Raw genomic sequence first — 25761 nt, 5'->3', positions numbered from 1 at the left:
CCATACCTAGAATATATTCTTACAATGGAAAATGGCATTTAAAATCTGTGCCACTTCTTTCCTCTTTTACCACAAATGTGCCCAAGGACTCTGGGAGTTGCAGGGGGCTTACCTTTACCCTAAGTAGCTCGCTCCTGATCTGACGTTCTTTCCACTGTCACACTACGTCTTACTGCTGTCTTCATCACAATTTGATTCTTGTATTTTTTTTAATTTTTTTTTAATGTTTTTTATTTATTTTTGAGACAGCGAGAGACAGAGCATGAACAGGGGAGGGTCAGAGAGAGAGGGAGACACAGAATCCGAAACAGGCTCCAGGCTCCCAGCTGTCAGCACAGAGCCAGACGCGGGGCTCGAACTCACGGACCGCGAGATCATGACCTGAGCCGAAGTCGGCCACTTAACCGACTGAGCCACCCAGGCGCCCCTGATGCTTGTATTATGTAACATACATAATACAAGATTTCTTTGGATGAAATTCTTAACAAATATATCCAGAATATAAAAGTTTTAAGATAGAATATGCACAGAACAAGGCATTTTTGTATACAAGACCTTTTATCCATTTTTGGTAGTGACCTGTTCACCTGCGCTTGTTCTAAAGGTCCTTGGTGCTACACTAGGTGCTTTGACTCATTTGCCTGAGGGTTTCATAATCTAATGACTCAAGATCTCTTTACTTATTCCAGACTTCTTTTAAATATACAGCCCACAGACAAATATTGATGAACATGTGAGAATTGAAGTTATGGGGTTTTTAAGAGCCCTTACTGAAGAAATTCCCAAAAGACAAATTTTGGCCAAGCGAGGAGGTAAATAGAGAATCTGTGGCAAAGAGACTGGCATCTCAGCATCAAATTCATTGCGCTCTGTAGGGACAAAACAAAAGAGAACTTGGTTGCCACAGAAGGGCAATGTCATAAATTCTGACAATGTAGAAATAATAATAAAGGTGACAGGAAGACTTAGAAAGGGTGAGAGGTAGTGTATGCATGCTAATATCCTCAGATGGTACTGCTGGGAGACAAAAACTGTCACTTAAAGATATAAGTATATTTATTGGTTAAAAAAATTATAAAATCAATTAAAAATATGTGGGAGGATGGTAGAGAGATAATTCAAATATTCTTATTCATCATTGCTTCTGTTAATGAGTACAACCATATTTATATAGTTGTATACAAAAAAGTAACCACAAGAATAGAAATAGAACCCTTCTAAGTAATCATATAAAACAAAGAATTTAAGGCAAAAACCAGACCATAATGTGAAAGATTTTTTTAAATGACAGTACAGAAGCTCAGAAATAGAAATTTAAAAAAAAAATTTACGATAGCATTTAAAAATGTAGGGGTGCCTGCGTGGCTCAGTCAGTTAATCGTCCAACTTTGGCTCAGGCCATGATCTCATGGCTCGTGGGTTTGAGCCCCGCGTTGGGCTCTGTGCTGACAGATCAGAGCCTGGAGCCTGCTTTAGATTCTGTGTCTCCCTCTCTCTCCCCCCCTTCCCCACTCATGCTATGTCTCTCAAAAATAAACATTAAAAAGAAATTTTTTTTAAAAAATGCAAACTACAGTTGATCCTCATTATTCATAGAGTTCATATTTGCAAATTTCCTTGGTAAAATCTATATGTGTAGAACTTCCCAGTTATTTGTAGGCATGGGCAGCATGGTAAAAATGTTGAGTTGCCAGCTGAGGTTGAAAAAGTTTTCAATCTGTCTTGTTATTTCAGCTTTCATATTGTAGACAATGATTTTTTTTTAAGTTATTTATTTTAAGGGGGGGAGGGAGGGGCAGAGAGAGGGGAAGAGAGAGAGTCCCAAATAGGCTCTGCAGTGTCAGCGCAGCCCAATGTGGGGCTCAAACTCAACAGAACCAGGAGATCATGACCTGAGCCAAAACTGAGAGACGCTTAACTGACTGAGCCACCCGGATTCCCCAGTAGACCATTATTTCTAAGAAATACGTATTAAACAAGGTATCTTTAAACAGAAACACATAAAACAAGGTTATGTATTGATCGATAGACAAAAATGTGATTAAAAGCTCACAAGAACCTGCATTTTTCCAAGATATTCACTAATTCGTTGTTGGCAACAACCTTATAGAACGTCACTGCTACGAATAACAAAAATTAACTGTACTTGGGGATGATTCTAACAAATAATGTGCCAGATACTTCTACACTGAGAATGAAAAAGCATTGCTAAAATATATATCATATTTCTAAATATGTAGAGAGATATACCATGTTTATAGAAATATGCTATATACAGAAAACTCAGTACTGTTAATTCTTCCCAAAATTATTTGTGAATTCAATACAATCCCAATCAAAATTCCAATAGGCTATTTTTCCTTTTCTTCTTGCTTGCTTGCTTGCTTGCTTGCTTGCTTGCTAGCAAGTGGGTCAAAGTTGGTTAAGTGTTGGAATCTTGATTTTTGACTCAGGTCATGATCTCACAGTTGGTGAGTTTGAGCCCCTCATCTGGCTCTGTACTGACAGCGAGAGCCTGCTTGGGATCCTCTCTCTCCCTCTCTCTCTGCTCCTCCCCTGCTCACACGCACACACTCTGTCTCAAAAACTAAACACGTTTAAAAAAAAAAGCTTTGGAAATTGACAAGCTGATTGCAAAATATTCATTTGAAAATGCAGAAACATAAAAACAAAAAATAGTTTTGAAAATTTTTAAGGCTGGGGCGCCTGGGTGGCGCAGTCGGTTAAGCGTCCGACTTCAGGTCACGATCTCACGGTCCGTGAGTTCGAGCCCCGCGTCAGGCTCTGGGCTGATGGCTCGGAGCCTGGAGCCTGTTTCCGATGCTGTGTCTCCCTCTCTCTCTGCCCCTCCCCCGTTCATGCTCTGTCTCTCTCTGTCCCAAAAATAAATAAACGTTGAAAAAAAAATAAAAAAAAAAAAATTTTTAAGGCTGCAAGAATCAACAGTGTGACATTGATGTAAAGATAATAGAAACAGATCAACAGAATAGAGTCCAGAAATTGACTCACACATATATGTTGATTTTCAACAAAGATGCAAAGGCAATTCATTTGAAAAAAGATAGCCTTTTAAATAGATGATGCTAGAAATGGACATCCATATGCAAAAATGTGATTTTTGATCCATACCTTTTATCAGATCAAACATTAGATCAAAATGGATGATAGACCTAAATCTAAAACTCTTAAAAGGAAACCTAGAAAAGCCTTTATGATTTTGGATTAGACAAAGATTTCTTAGACTCAAAAGCATGATTTATAAAAGAAAAAAATTATTAGAGATAAAAATTAACTTCTCTTTGAACTAAACTCTTCAGAGAATAAAAAGAGGAGCTACAGAGTGGGGGGAAATATTTGCAGATCACACATCTGATAAAGAATTTGCATTCAGAATGTATAAAGAATCCTCAAGGGGCGCCTGGGTGGCGCAGTCGGTTAAGCGTCCGACTTCAGCCAGGTCACGATCTCGCGGTCCATGAGTTCGAGCCCCGCGTCAGGCTCTGGGCTGATGGCTCGGAGCCTGGAGCCTGTTTCCGATGCTGTGTCTCCCTCTCTCTCTGCCCCTCCCCCGTTCATGCTCTGTTTCTCTCTGTCCCAAAAATAAATAAAAAACGTTGAAAAAAAAATTAAAAAAAAAAAAAAGAATCCTCAAAACTCCGTAAGAAGACCTAATTTTTTAAAAATAAGCAAAAGACTTGAACACTTTCCAAAGAATATAGAGAGATGGCAGCACATGAAAAGATTGACAATGTCATTGGGAAAATACAAATTAAAACCACAATGAGCTATCACTACAGACTCATAAGGATGGCTAAAATCAAAAGACAGCAATACCAAGGGCTGACAGGATGTGGAGCAGCTGGAAGTCACGTTCACTGCTTATCAGAATGCAAAATGCTGCAATCAATTTGAAAAATAATTTGGCAATTTCTTAAAAAGTTAAATATATACCTACCATGTGTCCAGCTATTCTACTCCTAGATATTTACCCAAGAGAAAAGAAAGGATATGTTTATAGAAACACATCTACATAAATGTTCACAACAGCCTTATTTGTAGTCGCCAAAAGCTAGAACCTGATATCCATCAACAGATGAATTATATAAACAAATTGTACTATATCCTTAAAAGGGAGTACCACTTCACAATAAAATGTAGTAATGAACTGTTGATACATATAGCAACATGAATGAATCTCAAAATGACAATGCTAAATAAAAGAAGCCAGATCCCCCAAAAAGTACATAATTTAAAATTCCATTTCTATACAATTCTAGAAAATACAAACTAGTCTGTAGAGACAGAAAACAGTTAATTGACTGCCTGAGTATGAGGGCCTGGCAGGGAAGATTGAATTACAGAGGAGCATGGTGAGACAATTTCTGTGGTTTATGGGAATGTACATTATTTTGATTGTAATGGTGGTTTTATAGGTATATAAACATGTCAAGACTTATTAAATTATACATTTTAAGTAGATGCAATTTATTGTGTCTCAATTCTACCTCAGTAAAGCTGTTTTTAATAAGACAGTAGTAGCAATACATGCAGAAAATATAGCATATATCTTGTACTTATCAATAAATATAAATGTTCTAAACCTACATGTTAAAAGAATAGGATCACATAGAGAAAAATACAATTACAGGCTGTGTATAAGGTACATCTGAAAGTGGCTTAGATTCAGGGTAAAATTATGGAGAACATACAGTGAAATGCAAACAAAGCAGAGGTTACAGTCTATAAATGAATTCAGGGTAAAAAAAAAGTATTAAATCAAAGAAGGGTTCTATATAATGAAAAGGAGTACAATCCAATGACAGTCTGTTAAGATTATTATATATCAAATAACATCATTTCCTTAAAACATTGGGCAGTGCATTGAAAAGAAACTAATTTTGTGTGATATGTGTTTAATATGACCTTTATATAATGAAAACAGAAACTGTCTTCTTTACTGGCACTCCTGACTATTAAGACAAGTTACTCAAGTAATATTTTTAAACCTAAACAGCAAAATCATAAATGTGCTGAAGAAAAATTGAAAATTCTTTGCTTTATCTCAGAGTGAGAAAGCCTTGCTAATTATGAGGTAAAATCTGGAAACCATAAAAACAAACAACAAAAGTTTCATTGTATGAACTTGTAAAAAATCTACATGGCAAAAAAGCCACCTTAAGTAAAATCAAAAGTCACATGAATAGGGAAATTTGGAACTCATATTGCCAACAGTGGGGGGTCATCTCTTTGATATATGAAGAGTGCCTACAAATCAATAAGAAAAAGACTATTCCAAGAGTAATAAGCAAAGGATGTAAACAGTTCATAGTAAAGGAAGAGATGCCCTTTAAGCATGTTAAAACATGTTTACCTTCATTTATTATAGTAGAAATGTTCTGTGAAAGCACAGTGACCTAATTTTCCACATATCATACAGTGGAGACCATAACAGTAACTTAACTCCCTATGTTGGTGAGGTAGGAAAAATACACTCTCCTATACATCTGGTAAGAATTTAAATTGATTTAACATCTATGAAAAGTAGTTTGATAATACCTTTGAATATTTATATATCCTTTAATCCAGTAATTTTATTTCTAGAATTTATCCTATAGATCTATCCCCCTATATGCACAATGAATACGTGAATATTTATTATAGCATCGCCTATAAAATAGGAAAAAATAAATTATTAGATAAGTCAAACTATATATATCAAAAAGAATGAGACAGCACTAATAGCAAGAGACTGTGTATAATATGCTATTATCATTGTTTAAATATATCTACTATGTTAGTATAGGCACAGATCTTCCCTGGAAGAATACACAAGAAATTAGTGCCTCTCCCTATGATAGACCTAGAATTGAAAGGAGCAGACTATTTATTGGTAACATTTAGTACTTTGTGAACATATTACCTAATTAAAAATATTCTTTACCTTACAAATCAATTAAGAGCCTGAGGGACCCTATGTGATTAAGTTATCCAGTAGAAATTGTGAATGTTTTAGTAATAAAAATAGCTTAATATAATTATTGCATGTTGGGCACTGTACTCTGGGTCCTTTACACATGTTATCTTAGTTTTTCCAACAACCCTTCAAGGTAGTTGTATTTTACAGGGAAAGAAATAGATTCAGAATATGGACCAAGAGCACACAAATAATAAGGACCCTTGTAAGACGTTCAGTTGAATTAGGGTTGAGGAGTAACATCCAAGAATATATCCAGGCATCTCCCAAAAGCATTTATGGATGGCTTGTGTGGTGGTAGGTACATGTATGTTTTCTTATACTTCCCAGGAAAGGCAGCCATAATTTTGCTCAAAATTTTGTGTATTAGGACTGGAACTTGTATGATTCCAGCAAGCTCCACATCTTGAAAATACCAACTGCCAAGATAAATGTCATCTTTGGGGAGGAAATATTTTCATATTTCTGTATAACTGTGATGTGGTCTTTTAAAGAAAATGAGGTTCTTCAGCAGATGGACAAATTTTAAATCTAGACCAAGCCTTAAAAATAAAAATCAAAGTAAATTGAGGGGGAAATTTAAAATGTTACCCCCTCCCCCTTTTTTAACCTAACATCTTTTAAATGAGGACTTTAGCTTCTGTCACTATAAACAATCAATAAGGTCTTGTATTTTATTTTGAGCAAGGGTAAATTTCAGCCCTTTTATTCTTCATTACTCACGGCATCTTTCTGACAGTTGATAAACTGGCCTACATATATATTAAAACAATCATATGGCACATCTTTGGGTATCTTGGTATGAAGTCGCTTCATATCCGATTCAGTTTATACCATCTGGAAGTTTGCCTGCTCATGGCAATAAATTAGGGCTTGCATTTACTACTGACTCACTGTAATGCATAGTTTGTGGTGGATACTTACATATTTTTTCTCCAGTGCTTTTTAGAAAGAAGATATCCCTTGGAGCTTTTTCCAGTTTTTATTGAGATATAATCGACATACAGCATTGTATAAATTTAAGAGGTACAGCACAATGATTTGACTTACGTATGTCTTGGAGTGATAAATGCATTTTACCCAGTGTACACATTATTTAAAAAGAAGTATGTAAATGGAATTCTGAACAATGAATCATTCCAACTTAGTCATTTGCAAGATGCTTTCTTCTTCCTTATAATTCATATTTATTTGGGTCCGTTCTTTCAATTAGCTTTGTTTCCTGTGGCAAGGAGCTCATATGTCTGCAAATATGTACTTGATTCAGATAAGTAAACATGTGTTGCCGCAGAGAGATTCACATGCATCCTTGAGAATGTTGTCCATTGACTAATTAAATATCTGTCCAGAAAGTTTACCAACCCCTGTTCTTATGGGACACTGCAGTTAGGCATCTCTGTCTGAAGGTGTATGGCAGTAAGAAATCCCATCTTTGTTTTAATTTTCACGGAAATACTTGGCATTTGCAAGAATATCGCATCTTCATTTCTTACCTTGCTCCTCCTTGTTCGTATCTAGAACCATAACCAGTCCGAAAGCAAAAGCACTGCTTTTTTGAAGAATGACACACTCTTCTCCAGGTTACCGTGGATGTAAGGGGTGGTCCTTGCTGTGGGGTTGACCCTGGGTCCCCATTAGTTCTCACATCTGCTGTGTGCATAGAGATCGGTGGAGCTCCAGAGCATTGCCCTGCACTTGCGGGACTGCGTCCCTCCTGCACCCCCTCCTGCTTTGTGGGAGCTGCCTCTCCATCAGTGTGGAAAGATGTCTACAGGACCTGCAGTAAAGTGTGTACTTGAAAAGTCACCATCACAAATAGACTGGGGCGCCTGGGTGGCTCAGTCGGTTCAGCCGCTGATTCTTGATTTCGGCCCAAGTCATGATCTCACGGTTCATGAGTTTGAGCCTTGCATTGAACTTATTTTTAATAAAGAAATTTTAAAAAGAAATACGCTGTCACTTATGGTGACTAGTGTCCAGCATATGATTGGTAACATGAGCATGTTATGTGTGCCAACGTGTGACCTTGCCACAACGTTCCTGTGTGGGGAAAACTGCCCTTCAGCCCTGTTTTCCAAAAGAGAGGAGACAAAGAAGGCAACTAATGAGGAGATTGCACATTAGGTTAGCTTGGTAGGTTCTAAAGATGCCTATTATGTGAAATAATCCATACAGACTGGAATCTGACATTTTACTTGTTCAGTACTTTATGATAAGATGTAACTGAAGCATCTCCGACTTTAGACAGCAGTGACCTTCCCGGACACAGGACCAACACTTATAAGATGACAAAACTGAAGCACGGAGACCTTAAATATCTTGTCCAGTTGGGGGGGGGGGCAGGAATTCACCCTGAGCTTTGCTGTTACACAGTATACCACCTGAATTGAAGGCTGATTTGAAAAGACAGGAGTTCTTGCCCGCAAGGAGCTTTTCATCCAGAGTGAGAGAGAGAGTTCCTTCGGGGCAGATCTCCACAGGCATAAGAATGTGTTCTCGCCCACCTCTACAACTACAGCTGTGGATGTTTTGTGTTTTCTGAACTATATCTGAGGTTGTCTCTTGTGACTGGTACCACTCATCAAATCCAGCCTCCGTATAGTTAGGAGTGACTCCAAATTAGAAACAGGTTCTCCTCAAATCTTCTTATCTTCTCTGGCATCTGCGTGTGCTGGATGGATTGACCATGTCCTCCCCAGCCTGTGCATGCAGTAAGTTCTCTGCCAAGGTTTATGAGATAGCTTAGTGAGCCGATCCTAGACGGGTGTGGGAGCAGTCCAATGCCAAGTTCAAACCATTGCCTCCCACATATAGGCTTATCTTCCTTATTTATTGAGTGAAATGCTTCCTGACTTTCGAATCATACCTGTGGCTCAGGCACTTGTTTGAAATATGGCTGTTTGAAAAGATAGTATATTTTAAAGAGTATGTTCGTGCAAATAAATTATGAATTCCTTTAGCCACCTCTTCTCTTTAGAAATAGCACTCATACATATTTTATACATAAATTGACAAGGATGGCAGAGACCTCATCTTTCCTGCAGCAGTCTGAGCCAGACTGATTGAGGATTTATTGCCTAATTATACTTGTCAGCCTGACATAAAAGTCATTAGTTCTGGAAAAACATGTTTGTCATACCGAGATTATCTCTAATTAATACAGTCAATATCCAACATATATTTAAAGCCAAACAGAATCGTAATTCCCAAAGCCTATGTTATGGACTACGATGAACTGATGGTAAACCTCTTTGGGTCATGAAGCGGTGATCTAAGAACAAGTTTGTATTTGAGGAGAGAAAATGCCATGTTCTATACCTCATTCCCTCTGCTTTGAATCCAGTGAAATCAGTGCTGCTGACGTTAATTCCTTCTGTTGAATTATAAAGATAGAAAAAGAATCAAAGAGGTCCTGTAATCTGGCTGTAGTTGTGTGTTAGGATTCAAATCTGGGGTCGTGTGTGTGTGTGTTTCCTCAACATCAGAGTCCACTGACCAAGTTGATCTCTGCAGTGTCCACACGTGGTCTTATTCCCCTTTCCTATCATGCACGTGAACTTGGAGCTCAGCAGGATAAACCAGGAAGTCCAGTGAGGCAACCGTCTAGCACGAATGGCTTCTTCTGCCCAACGTCCAGGCATGTGCTGGGTTATGGATGGCTATTACAGCAAGGTTATGCGGCCCTGATGAGCTCCCAGGGCAGCGGTCATGTGCCCATATATGCCGATACCCTCTGGCCCCCTGCTGCACTGCCCCAGCATCGTTATGGACACCCTGCCCTGGATGGTGAAATCATTCAGCAGTTATTTATTTCCAAGCTGCTGTGCAGTTCTCAGCAGACTCATCCATTTGCTCATAAATGTGCCATAAACATAAATGTCAGAAGTTGGTTTTGGACAAAAAAGGTTCAGTTCGTTGGCCTTATTCAGTCCTACCCCCAAATAGTTCCCATTATGTTTTTTCATACCAATTAAAATGTTTCTATGGCAATTCACCCTGTCGTAGGAATGGCTGTGAGAGGTCAACGTAGTTATTTATCCATTTTATCAGGTCCTTTCTGCAACCGAAATACTAACTTACAAATTAGAACTAACAGTTAAAGCGACTGTAAATAAACTTGCCCTAGGGGTGCCTGGGTGGTTGAGTGTCCCACTTCAGCTCAGGTCATGATCTCACTGTTCGTGCGTTTGAGCCCCATGGCGGGCTCTGTGCTGATAGCTCAGAGCTTTGGATTCTGTCTCCCTCTCTCTCTCTGCCCCTCCACCACTCGTGCATGCGTGCATTCTCTCTCTCTCTCTCTCTCTCTCTCAAAAGTAAATAAACATTAAAAAAAATTAAAAAAAAAATATGCCTTAAACATGCGGAATAATTGGCCAGGGAGACTATACTTACTCTACGATGCCTTATTAAAGAGTGCTGAGTTGTGGACATCATTTAGAAGGCTGCTGGGAACACAAGCTCATAGTTTTCTTCTTGGTGGAACCCAGAAGACAAAGGTGTTCCTGGCTTCCTGAGTAGAGTGTACCAGACATTTCCTAGGAACGTTCCCATTGGGAACAGATCTAACAGATGCTGTGAGAGCATCTCTGACTTCTTCCTGAGATGTTTTGTTGGAAACCGAAGGAGGGGGCTCAGTGAACAGCATCACAGAATACCACCATCTTCGGACATGTGATGCCAAAACTCTTCAGAGCAGCTCTGTGAGACTGTGAGATTTATTTGGAAAAGGTTCCTTCAGTGTATAAGCCACAGCAGGTGTCTCTTTGGAGAGGCGAACACAGCACTAATTATATCTACTCATGGAGAAAACCGTGCAGGGCGCTGCTGTTTGCAAACACTGTGTGGCCCGGAGCATTAACTGCGGTCCTGTGATCGTTAGCATCCAAGATGTCTAGACAAGGGAGATTATTAAGCCCTGGAGTCATTCGGTTCTAAGAAAGACACATTAATAGAAAAATTAGATATGGATTCGAAGAAAAAGAATTTCGTTCCTTTTCGTTTGAAACTCAGATTCACACACGTACACAGATACGGTATTCCCTTAAATGAGATCTACTCTAGTAAGGCATGCTCCGTTGGTATACACAGTACTTGTGGTTTGCCAAAGTTTGGCTTCAGTGTCTAATGTCAGTGGCTATTTTTTTGTTCCTGCCTTTCCAAGTATCCCTTCTATTCCTGATCCAAATGTGTAAGGAATGAATATTGTCCATGTGACATGTCTGGCTGGCTTTGCCTCCCCTGAGAATGCCTTACAGATTTCTTTGATGTGTTAGTCTATAAATATTAATCTTAAATACTAATATAAAACTTGGTTACATCTCATTCAACAACTGAAGATTATCACAGTGAAACTATTTATGCAAACCACAGACAGCCGCCTCTTAGCTTACGTTCAGGAGCACATGAAACTGCCCTTAAAAACCTAACCCCTGCTCTGTGTGAGGCACTATGCTACCTGCTGTGGTCCCTATACCCAGTCCCGTAGCCTCGGACAGAGGTAAGGGGAGTGCACGCAGCCCCATGGTGTCGTGAGTGAGAAGTCACCTAAGACAGAAGAAAGGCTCTACCACCAATGGGTGTTGAAAACTGATTGGTCCAGTTGTCTTTTCTGTGCAACAAACTTAGCAAAAACCACTTGATCTGGTTCATAATTCTGTGAATCAGGAGTTTGGGAAGGGCCCACATGGGCAGTGTCTCTCTGACCCACATGGTGAATTTGGGGGCAGTTGGAACTGGAGGATCCACTCCCAAGGTGGCTTCTTCATCCCTGTGTCTGGGTCTTGCTGCTCCGTGGCCTCTGTCTCCCCACGTGGCATTGCCGTCTGCATGGCCTCCCCTTGTAGTATGGTGGCCTCTGGATGGCTATGCTTCTCATGTGGAGGCTCGGGACTCCAAGAGCGAAGGTTCCAGGGTGCTGTGCCGGGGAGAAGCTACACGTCCTATACGTCCCAGCCTCGGAAGCCCTATATGTCACTTCTCGTGCATTCTGTTGTGGTCAAGCAAGTTCCCAAGGGCAGCCCAGATTTAGGAAAGATGAATTAGGTGATGCCTAGTAATCTCCAGAGCAGAAAGCTGTAGTCTGTAAAAGAGCTGGTTGCAAAACTCCTTTGGGGAATAAATCAGTTTTGCCCAACAACTACTTCATATTTGAAGAGAAAGCATGAAATGTTACATGTTGTTCCATTTGTATTTGATTTTTGCCTTGATGCAGTAAAATCAGTGCTCCTGGCTTTAATTACGCTAATGCTGATTGTCTATGGACAACAGTGGCAAGAGAGGGCTGTTTTAAATGTGAGTGATCGGGAATATGGTTGTGCCATTGACTGAAATAGGAAACCCAGGAGGAGAAAGTTAGGGCCAAACAATATAGGGATGCACGTATTTTGTTACGTGCAGTCCACACCAACTAAAAACAAACTTAAAACCCTCATTTTTCTCTCAGAAGAAGTCTGGGGCAGGTAGTTCCAGGTGTGGTTCAGCTCCAAGATGTCAAGGCTTTGTCCACCTTCCTGAGAGTCTTCTAACCTCCTTTCCATGTTGCTAGATGGCCACCTCCACTCCACATGTCACAGTGACATTTTAATAAGAGAGAAAGGAAGAAGTCTCCTGATGGCTCCCATCCCCAGGAGGTCCACATCAGATTTCTCCTAAGTCCCGCCGGTTAGGGTTGGGTCAGGTTTCCCTGTGCAAGTTTCAGGGCCTAGGAGATTGGAGGTTTCAGGCTTTTTCATGGAAAACCAGCTTAGCAGGGAGAAAGGCACTAAGTAGGTAACCAGCAATGTCTGTCACAGTGATGAATTCCATTTTCTCTCCCTACACAGTTGATAAAGGCTCACTTAGCAGCCTTATAGAGCTTGAATTAGATAGGCTAAATCATAACTGTAATAAATAGTATTTTCTAGAAACCAGTTAGTTTTGCAGTGGGCCTTTCCCTTCTACTCTGTGGTTGAGGGCTGATCCCACTGTTTCATAACAAACACAATATCTGACCATTTCCCTCTTAGAATTTGTGTGAGAACTCTCTGGCTGCCACGAAAATCTGTATCCATCCCATTTTGCATCGTACAGGATTGCCCTTCTGGCATCGTTACATTTTCTATATCTCCATATGTGCTTTTATATACGTATCTTCTGTTTTATATGAGCAAGAAAATTCTGTAGACGTTATGAGCCATGTTTGTTTTAGAGTCTGGAAGCTCAGAAAACTCCCTGACGTTTAGTCTGAGTTGACCCAGGACAACCAGTTGTAGCTCTCCTGAGTGGCAGAGGCTGGCTGAGCTGAACAGAGTCTGAGACACGAGTAAAGCTAAGAAAATGTAGATCCTTGGCTGGGAAGAAACTGTCTTGGCTCTGAAGGGTCCTAGTATGGGCACCTGGGATCGCAGGTTAGTGCTCCTACACTATATATGTATACACACACACACACACACACACACACACATACATATATATGTGTGTATATATATGTAATATCCAAAGGACCTGCCATGATTGACTGTCAGAAGCTGGATAAAGTTGGAATCCTTTATTCTGTGGCTCTGTAGTTATAATTGTCTAATCTGTAATTGTCCAACTGTGGTATTTTTAACCCAGTAAAAGTCACCTGCAGTAAATTTAAGCCGAGGTGTCACTGTGGGTACCTTTGCAGATGAAAAGGAGGGCAGGGGAGGGGAGGAGAGACCTGAGGAAGGAGGAAGGAAGCTTTAAATCTCACCTTGTATCTGTAGCAGCTCATTCAGTTGTCTGACATTCGTTGAATGCCTGCCGGGCCCTCAGTGCTGGGGACGGAAGGATAGATAAAGGCACTCACAGGGCAGTGAGAGAGAGTCATCGTCTCTGCCCCCTCCTCACAGCAGTAAAGCGGATACTGGAAATCAGCACTGGCCACCAGGGAAGTTGGGCTGGTTTTCCTTACAATTTTAAAGCACCTAGTTTCCAAGTTTGAGTTAGTGTAATAAAAATTACATTATGTCACAGTAATTGTGTTTGAACTACATTGTAGTGAGTGCCAAGAGAAGGCCTCACTACTCACTCCCCTGTATATTTCAGAAGTAGATTTCAAAGCAACTCGTTACTTTGGGGAAATTTTTATTTCCGAGATACCTGCAATGATGGACTCAAGCCCGTGAATCTGTAATTGACTAGAAGCTGAATTTCTGAAAGTTGTATTTTAAATGTTTATTTTTGACACAGAGACAGAGCATGAGCGGGGGAGGGGCAGAGAGAGAGAGAGAGAGAGAGAGAGAGAGAGAGAGAGAGAGAGAGAGACAGAATGGGAAGCAGGCTCCAGGCTCCGAGCTGTCAGCACAGAGCCCAACACAGGGCTGGAAGTCACCGCAAGACCATGACCTGGGCCGAAGTCAGGACACTCAACCGACTGAGCCACTCAGGCGCCCCTGAAAGTCGTATTTTAAATGTTAAAAGTCTTGTTGAAAAATGGATACTTCTAACAAGAAAAGAGCGTAATGCCTTAGGTACTTGCCAGAAAGAAAACAAAACCAGATTTCAAGCTTACACGGTCTTCTAATTTTCTCCCCAGCTAACCAAATCTGGCCCCACTCTTGGCTTTAATATGCAGACAGGATCACGTGAGCCCAGTGTGTGTCATCCAGGGAAGTCTGCATCTTTCCATTTGTTTCTGAGGTTGCCATCAATGGCCTCAAGTGGCCTGGTTTTGACTGCCACCTTTTACTCCAGATCTCAGTCCTGGCTTAACTCCCAGCGTTCTGAGGGCCAGCTTATCACCATGCTTCTTCTTGCGGGTGAAACGTGTCACAACACCAGCCCTGAGAACTCAGGACAGGCAGTGAGCTCCTGGCTTGGCACTCACAGAGGGAAGTCACGGTGAGAACTGGAAGCCGCGTGAAGGTAGAGGTCACTCCCATTCTGAAGTTCCTTGGCCATCCCTGCCACAGGGAGTACATTACCTGCCAGCTCAGAGCCATTCACCACCTTCTCGTTTCTCCCTGCAGAACTCTTTTCCCACTTCTCCATCTTCCCTACATCAGAAGCATCTGGAATATAGCCCGCTGCTGGTACTTTCTTCATCAGAAAGTCTCAGGAAAAGCATTTCCCTAACCCAAAAGCATTCACCTTTCCTAACTCCCCAGTTGTTCATGTTCAGCCACATAAAGAGTGGGCAAAAGCTTGAAACTGTAAATTTTCTTTATGTGGGCTCAACACGCAAGGTGCCCTGGATCAGGCATTCAAGGGTTCAGAGTCTCTGTGCTTGCTTCCATGTTTGAGGGGGAGCAGCCGGGGGTCAGCCTAGGTTGTGTGCTTCCCTGTGCTGGGAGCAGTTCCTGGGTATGGCTTCTCTATCAGTAGCCCTTTTCATAACTTGGGTCACAAGAATAGTTTGAGTAAACAAGTTAGAACAGTGGGGCCCACTAACAACTTGGGGCCTGTAAAATGGCTATTTGCAGGTATTTCCCAGAGTGGCCTAGAAGTGTCTGTGGGGTCCCATGCCCAGGGCTATGCCAGGTTATGGGGTGAGCCCAGCAAGTCTTCCCGGGGCATTAGTTTCCCAGCAAATTTGGAAATGTTTAACTGTTAAAACTAGCCAGTATATTTTGAAGGAGAATACAAAATTTATAATAATCTTAAGGTAAAATGTTTTAATATGAGAAACTTCACTGCAGGGTACTTTCTCAGATGTCTCCAAGGTTCAGGTGACTCTCTTCCAGTTCAGGCAGCTTTGATGGAAGTTTGAGAAACACTGTACTTAAGAAGGTACAATCATACAAAAAGGTGTAACTTTTTAAAGGGAGTTCTTTTATGGCACTTGTTAGCTTCTCAGTGTGCAGATAATTGACAAAGTACAGACATTTCTTCTTCATGTAATGTATGTGTCATGAAAGTTGTGTTTTGGGCTGAGATATTTGTAAATTGAATACTTCTAAATGCAATAGACACTTTTTCAGGAAACCTAAAATTAGTTTATAAATAATCACCCCCCGATTGCTAGTTTTAATAAGTTTGAATTGAATAAAATTATTTTTCTTTGGGTGTTTTCATATAGCTATAAACATCCATTGTCTATTTATCTTGAAAATAGCTCTTTATTAGCTTGGCTTTCAAAAAAATGTCACTTTTATCAAAACCATTGAATTTACCGGACTCAGACCAATGAAAATTTAAGGCTATTTTTATTAGTGGACTTGAATAGTCTAAGGAGTCTGTTTTAGATTTCTGGCCATATTAAATATTTAAATTATTTCTAATACTTATATTGTCTTAATGAAGCACGTAGAACAAAACAGTTCAGTCACGAAGTTCCTCAGGGCAGATGATTAAATAACCATGAGATTAGCCAGGCTAACTTCAAAGTTGATTTGGAATTTTGTACTATTTTTGGCACTAAGCAATTATATTAGTCAAATATAAATGTTCAGAGTACATTTTCATTAACATGCTTTCTATGTCCAGCTACTTCCAAATGCTTTCTTGGTCTTCATAGTGTCATTATTCAATAAATGTTTAATAGAAAGGCTCATTAAAATTTTATTTATTATACTTAATGTAAAAGAGTAGAAATGAAGATAAATGAGGTTGAAGTGGAATGGATAAAATGTAATTGAAATAATTTGGAGTACAATTTAAATAAACTTCTTTGTTAATGTGGAAGTGTTAAAAGTGTGTGACCACAACTTAAGATGTGTTCAAATATATCATTGTGGAGACAATAAGAATATTGTATTACTGGCCTCTAGATTCTTTGAAGAAGACTGTTAGCTTTAGTCTAAAAACAGAAAAGATGAAATTGACTTAGTTTCCTTATTTATTAACTTAGTAAATATCTGGGTTAAACAACTACTTATACTCTGTTCAATGCCATATTGAATCTTGTATGATTATCATTGGCCAGATGGATATAGAGAAATCCTTAAAGAACATTTACATTTTGCAGTGATATATTTTTTACTATGATTATCATCTCTATTGCATGGGGGAAGGTGTAACAAAATGCCATTGACTTACTGCTGTAGTGTTAAATTATTGTTCTTATCTTTTTATTTGAGAGTGCATGCATGCATGAGCAGGGGAAAGGCAGAGGGAGGATAGAGAATCTTAAGCAGGATCCACGTTCATCATGGAGCCTGGTGCAGAGCTTGATCTCACAACTGTGAGATCATGACCTGAGCCAAAACCAGGAGTTGGGTGCTTAACTGACTGAGCCATCCAGGCACCCCAAAATAAATTTTTGAAGAAACCCTATTAATCTAAAATTTCTATCATTTAGTTACATAATATGGAGGAAATGTATGTTTTTCCTGACACATGATTAAATCAAGTCTTGCAAACTGGTAAATTTGATTTGACTTAAATATTGTTCATATGAAGATACAGTATTGGGTAAAACCGGAGTTATGGCTGTTAGTTTGTCTAATTCAGGGCACAGCACAGGAACAGGTTCTGATTAAAAACAAACAAAAAACACGTTGGCTTGGCTTGTATTGATTTGGCTGGCAGAGTGATGTTTGTTAACTACAAACAGAATTGCAGTTGTTGAAACGAGATTTTGTTGAATGTCTGTGTTTTTATTTCATTATTAGGCTATCAGCTGCAAAGGTCAACACAGTATATCGTATACTCTGTCAAGGAATCAGACTGTGGTGGTGGAATACACACATGATAAAGATACGGATATGTTTCAGGTAACGTCTTTATTTCTCTTGTTTAATGTGGTGTCCTTACCGTTAGTTTCGGGCATACAGTATGATAGTTCTGTATTTGTGCATATTACAAGATAATCACTACTGGAAGTTCAGCTAACATTTGTCACCACACATAATTACAAAGTTTTTTTCTGGGGATGACAGCCTTTTAAGATCCACTCTCCTGGCTACTTTCAAATATACAACGCAGTATTATTTACCATAGGCACCGTGCTGTATGTTACATCCCCATGACACAGCTTCCTCTCCTTCGTGGAAATTTTAGCACACTTTCCTTCATTTTGATATGTAGTCAGACCTTTTGGCACAGTAGCGTTTAGTGATGTACAAGGAGAAGGACATAAGGATAATATAAAAATTAATTCCTATTTGGTTTTTGAAAGACTAAGAAAAAACTTAGTTCTAAAATTGCAGACAAGCTACATTCTTAGCATTATGTGTATAAACACACATTATTTTTATTTTATAATGAAAATTTTTTAAACCAATCACTTTGAAAAGCAAACATGTTCAAAATACTTCCTAAATAACACTTGAATCAGAAAGGACATTGATACTACAAGTATAGGCCTTTTTAAAAAGAACTATAGAACATTATGTAGCAAAACTCAAGAGATGTGACTGACCTCATACTCAGAAGGAAATGTAAAAATTGAAGTGCTTTCATTATAGAAGGGAGGGAAGGAGGAAGGAAATCAAGAAACTAACCATTGGTCTCTAAGAGTTCTCTTTAAAAAAATGAAAGTAAGAAAATACAGAACAGGGTCATGAATAGTGGTTCCTATTAGTGGTATATAATAGGAAGTCCAAAAATAGATCAAAAGAAAGCAGAAGGAAGGAAATGAAAATGGAAAAAAATCATCAATTTAGGAAGAAGAGAATTTATAATATATTCAAGATTTGGTGCTTTAAAACAGCAAAAAATTAAAATTAAGGCTAATAAAGGAAAAAAAAATCAAACTCAAATTGGGAGCCATGAGGTTTTGCATTTCTTTTTTTCTTTTTTTTTTTTTTTTTTTTTTTTGAATGCTTTTATTTGAGAGAGAGAGAGAAGAGAGACAGAATGAGGGAGACAGAGGATCCAAAGCAGGCTCTGTGAGATCATGACCTGAGCCGAGGTTGGACACTTAACCTGCTGAGCCACGCAGGTGTCCATAGGCTTTGCATTTCTGTATGGAGAGTTAAATTATGAAATAAACGGTATTGAAACAAGTGTCAAAACAATATCATAGATCGCATCCTAAAGGGGGAATAAGTAGTTCTGAAAAATAAGAAAATATGTTCAACCTATCTCAAAAAGAGAAATGTGGCTTCGCATCGCACAGCCACATTATGTTTCACTTATCAGATTGGCAAAAATCTGAAAGGTCTTGTCAGAGATGTGGGGAAACCCTCTCCTACTCCTATAAACCGGTATGACCTGTGTGCAGCAGTGAGTTAGAGATGCTGGTGAAAATGAAAAATGCTTGCACTCTTTGACTCCGCTCTTCTGTTTCTAGAGATTTACCCCAAAGATACCCCTACATACATGCAGAATTACATTTTTACCAAGTTATTGCTCAAAGCAAGATTTAGTAGCCAAAGATTGTGAACAACCTAAATGTCCTTCAGTAGGGGACCGGTTTGGTAAATTCAGGTACAGCCATGCAGTGGAGGTCTCCAGGACTGTAAAAGAGAACAAGAAAAAGCTTGTGTGGATGTGGAAAGAGCTCCAAACATAGTTAATGAATGAAATACTAGTATTATTAATTATATTGAGCCATTGATAATATATTCAATTAAGATTATTTAATCTTTGGGGTGCCTGGGTGGCTCAGTCAGTTGAACGTCCGATTCTTGATTTCCGACTCTTGATTTAGGCTCAGGTCGTGATCTTGTATTTTGTGGGATCGAGCCCTGGGTTGTGCTCTGAGCTGACAGAGTGGAACCTGCTTGTCATTCTCTCTCTCCCTCTCTCCCTCTGCCCCTCCACAACTCATGCACTTGCACGTGTGCTCTCTCTCTCTCTCAAAATGAAACATTTTAGGGGCGCCTGGGTGGCTCAGTCGGTTGAGCGTTGGACTTTGGCTCAGATCATGATCTCACGGTTCATGGGTTTGAGCCCGCATCGGCCTCTGGGCTGACAGCTCAGGGCCTGGAGCCTGCTTCAGATTCTGTGTCTCCCTCTCTTTCTGCTCCTCCCCTGCTCACACTCTGTCTCTCTCTCAAAAATAAATAAGGATTTTTTTAAAAACTTTTTTTTTAAAGTAAACATTTTAAAAAAGATTAGCTAATCTTAAATAGTAATAAATTTGTTATTAAATATTAAATAGTATATTATTAAATATTCGCATAGATAATGATTTAAATAATGCTTATATGCATTAAAAATCTCCAAGAGGACAAATAAGACATTATTACTAAAGCAGCTGCCTTTGTGGGGAAGAGGTCTGGGTAGGGGGGACATGGGGGGCTATTTCACACTATGATTTTTGAACCATGTGAATGTGTTAGCTATTTTATAAAAAGCTAAACAATCCTAGATAGTGTCATAGTCCTAGATATGGACCAATTAATTAAGGGCCCCAAAAGTAGTATTTATCATAGACAAAATATTAACAGTGGCTTTAGTCATGCCATTCCATTTTATAACATTCTTTTTTTAAATTTTTTTTTTCAACATTTATTTATTTTTGGGACAGAGAGAGAGACAGAGCATGAACGGGGGAGGGGCAGAGAGAGAGGGAGACACAGAATCGGAAACAGGCTCCAGGCTCTGAGCCATCAGCCCAGAGCCCGACGCGGGGCTCGAACTCACGGACCGCGAGATCGTGACCTGGCTGAAGTCGGACGCTTAACTGACTGCGCCACCCAGGCACCCCTCCATTTTATAACATTCTAAATGTTTTTTCTTCTCCTTCAACCAGAGAAAATCTCTTCCTAAATAAATGCATGCCTACACTTCCCTGTTGATGATTTTAGTGGACTTCATAATAATTTTTTAATACTTCCCAAAATTATTTTCCAAGATTCCAAGATTTCCAAATAAATCTTCTATTTACAAGATTTCTTACATAGGTTTTTTACACATGTCTTACCTAGAGAACAGATTCTCAATACCAAAAAAGCATCAAAAAAATTTTACAGTGGTCAGTGGTACAGTTTTTACCACTTTCTTTTTTGTTTGTTTTGTTTTTATTTTTTAAAATTTACATCCAAATTAGTTAGCATATAGTCAAACAATGATTTCAGGAGTAGATTCCTTAATGCCCCTTACCCATTTAGCCCATCCCCCCTCCCACAACCCCTCCAGCAACCCTTAGTTTGTTCTCCATATTTATGAGTCTCTTCTGTTTTGTCCCCCTCCCTGTTTTTATATTATTTTTGTTTCCCTTCACTTATGTTCATCTGTTTTGTCTCTTAAAGTCCTCATATGAGTGAAGTCATATGATTTTTCTTTCTCTGACAAATTTCACTTAGCATAATACCCTCTAGTTCCATCCATGTAGTTGCAAATGACAAGATTTCATTCTTTTTGATTGCCGAGTAATACTCCATTGTATATATATACCACATTTTTTTATCCATTCATCCATCAATGGATATTTGGGCTCTTTCCATACCTTGGCTATTGTCAATAGTGTCCCTTCGAAACAGCACACCTGTATCCCTTGGATAAATGCCTAGTAGTGCAATTGCTGGGTTGTAGGGTAGTTCTATTTTTAGTTTTTTGAGGAATCTCCATACTGTTTTCCAGAGTGGCTGCACCAGCTTGCATGGCCACCAACAATGCAAAAGAGATCCTCTTTCTCCACATACTCACCAACATCTGTTGTTGCCTGAGTTGTTAATGTTAGCCATTCTGACAGGTGTAAGGTGGTATCTCATTGTGGTTTTGATTTGTATTTCCCTGATGATGAGTGATGTGGAGCATTTTTTCATGTGTCTATTAGCCATCTGGATGTCTTCTTTGGAGAAGTGTCTATTCATGTCTTTTGCCCATTTCTTCACGGAATTCTTTGTTTTTTGGGTGTTGAGTTTGATAAGTTCTTTATAGATTTTGGATACTAACCCTTTATCTGACATGTCATTTGCAAAAATCTTCTCCCATTCTGTGTGTTGCCTTTTAGTTTTGCTGATTGTTTCTTTAGCTGTGCAGAAACTTTTTATTTTGATGAGGTCCCAGTAGTTCATTTTTGCTTTTGTTTCCCTTACCTCCAGAGACATGTTGAGTAAGAAGTTGTTGCAGGCGAGATCAAAGAGGTTTTTGCCTGCTTTCTCCTCAAGGATTTTGATGGCTTCCTGTCTTACATTGAGGTCTTTCATCCATTTTGAGTTCATTTTTGTGTATGGTGTAAGAGAGTGGTCCAGGTTCATTCTTCTTCATGTTGCTGTCCAGTTTTCCCAATGCCATTTGCTTGAAGAGACTGTCTTTATTCCATTGGATATTCTTTCCTGCTGTGTCAAAGATTTGTTGGCCACATGTTTGCGGGTCCATTTCTGGGTTCTCTATTCTGTTCCATTCATCTGAGTGTCTGTTCTTGTGCCAGTACCATACTGTCTTGATGATTATAGCTTTGTAGTATAGCCTGAAGTCTGGGATTGTGATGCCTCCTGCTTTGGTTTTCTTTTTCAAGATTGCTTTGGCTATTCGGGGTCTTTTCTGGTTCCATACAAATTTTAGGATTATTTGTTCTAGCTCTGTGAAGAATGCTGGTGTTATTTTGATAGGGATTGCATTGAATATGTAGATTGCTTTGGGTGGTATTGACATTTTAACAATATTTGTTCTTCCTATCCAGGAGCATGGAATCTTTTTCCATTTTTTTGTGTCTTCTTCAAATTCTTTCATAAGCTTTCTATAGTTTGCAGTCACCTCTTTGGTTAGATTTATTCCTAGGTATTTTATGGGTTTTTTTGTGCAACTGTAAATGGGATTGATTCCTTGGTTTCCCTTTCTATTGCCTCATTGTTGGTGTATAGGAATGCAACCGATTTCTGTGCATTGATTTTATATCCTGCAACTTTGTTGAATTCATGAACCAATTCTAGCAGTTTTTGGTGGAATCTTTTGGGTTTTCCATATAGACTATCATGTCATCTGCGAAGAGTGAAAGTTTGACCTCCTGGCCTATTTGGATGCCTTTTATTTCTTTGTGTTGTCTGATTGCAGAGGCTAAGACTTCCAATACTATGTTGAATAACAGTGGTGAGAGTGGACATCCCTGTCTTGTTCCTGACCTTAGGGGGAAAACTCTCAGTTTTTCCCCATCGAGGATGATATTAGCATTGGATTGTTCATATATGGCTTTTATGATCTCGAGGTATGCTCCTTCTATCCCTACTTTCTTGAGGGTTTTTATCAAGAAAGGATGCTGTATTTTTGTCAAATGCTTTCTCTGCATCTGTTGAGAGGATCATATGGTTCTTGTCCTTTCTTTTATTGATGTGATGAATCATGTTAATTGTTTTGCGGATATTGAACCAGCCCTGCATCCCAGGTATGAATCCCACTTGGTCATGGTGAATATTTTTTTAATGTATTGTTGGATCCGGTTGGCTAGTATCTTGTTGAGGATTTTTGCATCCATGTTCATCAGGGAAATTGGTCTATAGTTCTCCTTTTTAGTGGGGTGTCTGTCTGGTTTTGGAATCAAGGTAATGCTGGCTTCATGGAAAGAGTTTGGAAGTTTTCCTTCCATTTCTATTTTTTGGAACAGTTTCAAGAGAATAGGTGTTAACTCTTCCTTAAATGTTTGGTAGAATTCCCCTGGAAAGCCATCTGGCCCTGGGTTCTTGTTTTTTGGCAGATTTTTGATTACTAATTCAATTTCCTTACTGGTTATAGGTCTGTTCCAATTATCTATTTCTTCCTGTTTCAGTTTTGGTAGTGTATATGTTTCTAGGAATTTGCCCATTTCTTCCAGATTACCCATTTTATTGGTATATAATTGCTCATAATATTCTCTTATTATTTTTATTTCTCTTGTGTTGGTTGTGATCTCTCCTCTTTCATTCTTGATTTTATTTATATGGGTCCTTTCCTTTTTCTTCTTGATCAAACTGGCTAGTGGTTTATCAATTTTGTTAATTCTTTCAAAGAACTAGCTTCTGGTTTCATTGATCTGTTCTGTTTTTCTTTTGGTTTTGATAGCATTAATTTATTATTATTTATTATTTTTTATTATTATTTAGGTCTAATCTTTATTATTTCCTGTCTTCTGCTGGTTTGGGGTTTTATTTGCTGTTCTTTTTGCAGCTCCTTAAGGCGTGAGGTTAGGTTGTGTATCTGAGATCTTTCTTCCTTCTTTAGGAAGGCCTGGATTGCTATATACTTTCCTCTTATGACCGCCTTTGCTGCGTCCCAGAGGTTTTGGGTTGTGGTGTTATCATTTTCATTGACTTCCATATACTTTTTAATTTCCTATTTAACTGCTTGGTTGGCCCATTCATTCGTTAGTAGGATGTTCTTCAGTCTCCAAGTATTTGTTACCTTTCCAAATTTTTTTCTTGTGGTTGATTCCAAGTTTCATAGTGTTGTGGTCTGAAAATATGCACGGTATGATCTCAATCTTTTTGTACTTACTTAGGGCTGATTTGTGTCCCAGTATATGGTCTATTCTGGAGAACGTTCCATGTGCACTGGAGAAGAATGTATATTCTGCTGGTTTAGAATGAAATGCTCTGAATATATCTGTTAAGTCCATCTGGTCCAGTGTGTCATTCAACGCCATTGTTTCCGTGTTGATTTTTTGATTAGATGATCTGTCCATTGCTGTGAGCGGGGTGTTGAAGTCTCCTACTATTATGGTATTAATATCAATGAGTTTCTTTATGTTTGTGATTAATTGATTTATATATTTGGGTGCTCTCACACTTGGCACATAAATATTTACAATTGTTAGGTCTTCTTGGTGGATAGACCCCTTGATTATGATAAAATGCCCTTCTGCATCTCTTGATACAGTCTTTGTTTTAAAGTCTAGGTTGTCTGATATAAGTTTGGCTACTCTGGCTTTCTTTTGTTGACCATTAGCATGATAGATGGTTCTCCATCCACTTATTTTCAATCTGAAAATGTCTTTAGGTCTAAAGTGGGTCTCTTGTAAACAGCATATAGATGGATCTTATTTTCTTACCCATTCTGTTACCCTGTCTTTTGATTAGAGCATTGAGTCCATTGACGTTTAGAGTGAATACTGAAAGATATGAATTTATTGCCATTATGATGCTTGTAGAGTTGGAGTTTCTGGTGGTGTTCTCTGGTCCTTTCTAATCTTCTGTTGCTTTTGGGTGTGTGTGTGTGTGTGTGTGTGTGTGTGTGTATTTTTTTTTTTTTTCATCTTTTCTCCCTTCAGAGAGTCCACCTTAAAATTTCTTACAGGGCTGGTTTAGTGGTCACAAACTCCTTTGATTTTTGTTTGTCGATTTTTTACCACTTTCAAATCAACACATCACTGCAATGGCACCTGTAATTTCATCACTATTCTTTAGCGACATGTTGGGACATAGATAGTTCTTCACTATTGTACAGTCACATTCCACTCACATTGTTCACTTTCCCCCTCACCTCTGCAAATGCAAGATGAGCGAAAGATTCATGAGAATCTTAACATGAGATCCATCGTCTTGACAAAATATGTGCCCAGTACAGTACCTTTACCATAGACACAGGGTTATCCAGCAGATCTCTGGAATGCGTTCATCTTGTGGAACTGAAACTTTGTACCTATTGAACAGTGATTCCCATTTCCCTCCACCCCCAGTCCCTGGCAGCCATCATTCTGCTCTGTTTCTATTGATTGTGTAGATACTGCACATAATCAGAATCGGGCAATATTTGTAATATCCTCCAGGTTTATGCATGTTGGTGCATGTGGCAGGATTTCCTCTTTTGTAAAACTGAATAATATTCCATTGGATGTTTATACCACATTTTCTTTATCCATTCACCCTTTGCAGACCTTTCGGTTGTATCTAGATCTTGGCTACAGTAAGTAATGCTGCAGTGAACATGGGGAGCAGATACCTCTTTGAGATCCTGATTTCAGGTTCTTTTGGTTTTTCTTTTGTTTTGTTTTTGTTTAATAAATACCCAGAAACAGGATTGCTGAATCACATGGTAGTTTT

The 25761-nt window shown here is 39.0% G+C and overlaps 1 protein-coding gene across 1 annotated transcript in view; it reads left to right on the top strand.

Moving 5' to 3' along the window:
* The window catches only part of PELI2 (pellino E3 ubiquitin protein ligase family member 2), a 197092-nt gene that overhangs the window by 147678 nt on the left and 23653 nt on the right, over positions 1 to 25761 (top strand). The window contains exon 3 of the mRNA XM_025919632.2: positions 17530 to 17631. Within this exon, the coding sequence (XP_025775417.1) occupies positions 17530 to 17631 (102 nt within the window). The remainder of the gene's footprint in view (positions 1 to 17529; positions 17632 to 25761) is intronic.

This window comes from Puma concolor, chromosome B3 (genome assembly GCF_028749965.1).
Source record: "Puma concolor isolate L17-30 chromosome B3, mPumCon1.1.hap2, whole genome shotgun sequence".
Taxonomy (NCBI): Eukaryota; Metazoa; Chordata; class Mammalia; order Carnivora; family Felidae; genus Puma; species Puma concolor.
Note: the sequence above shows the minus strand (reverse complement) of the source record. Positions and strands in the feature narration are given on the sequence as shown.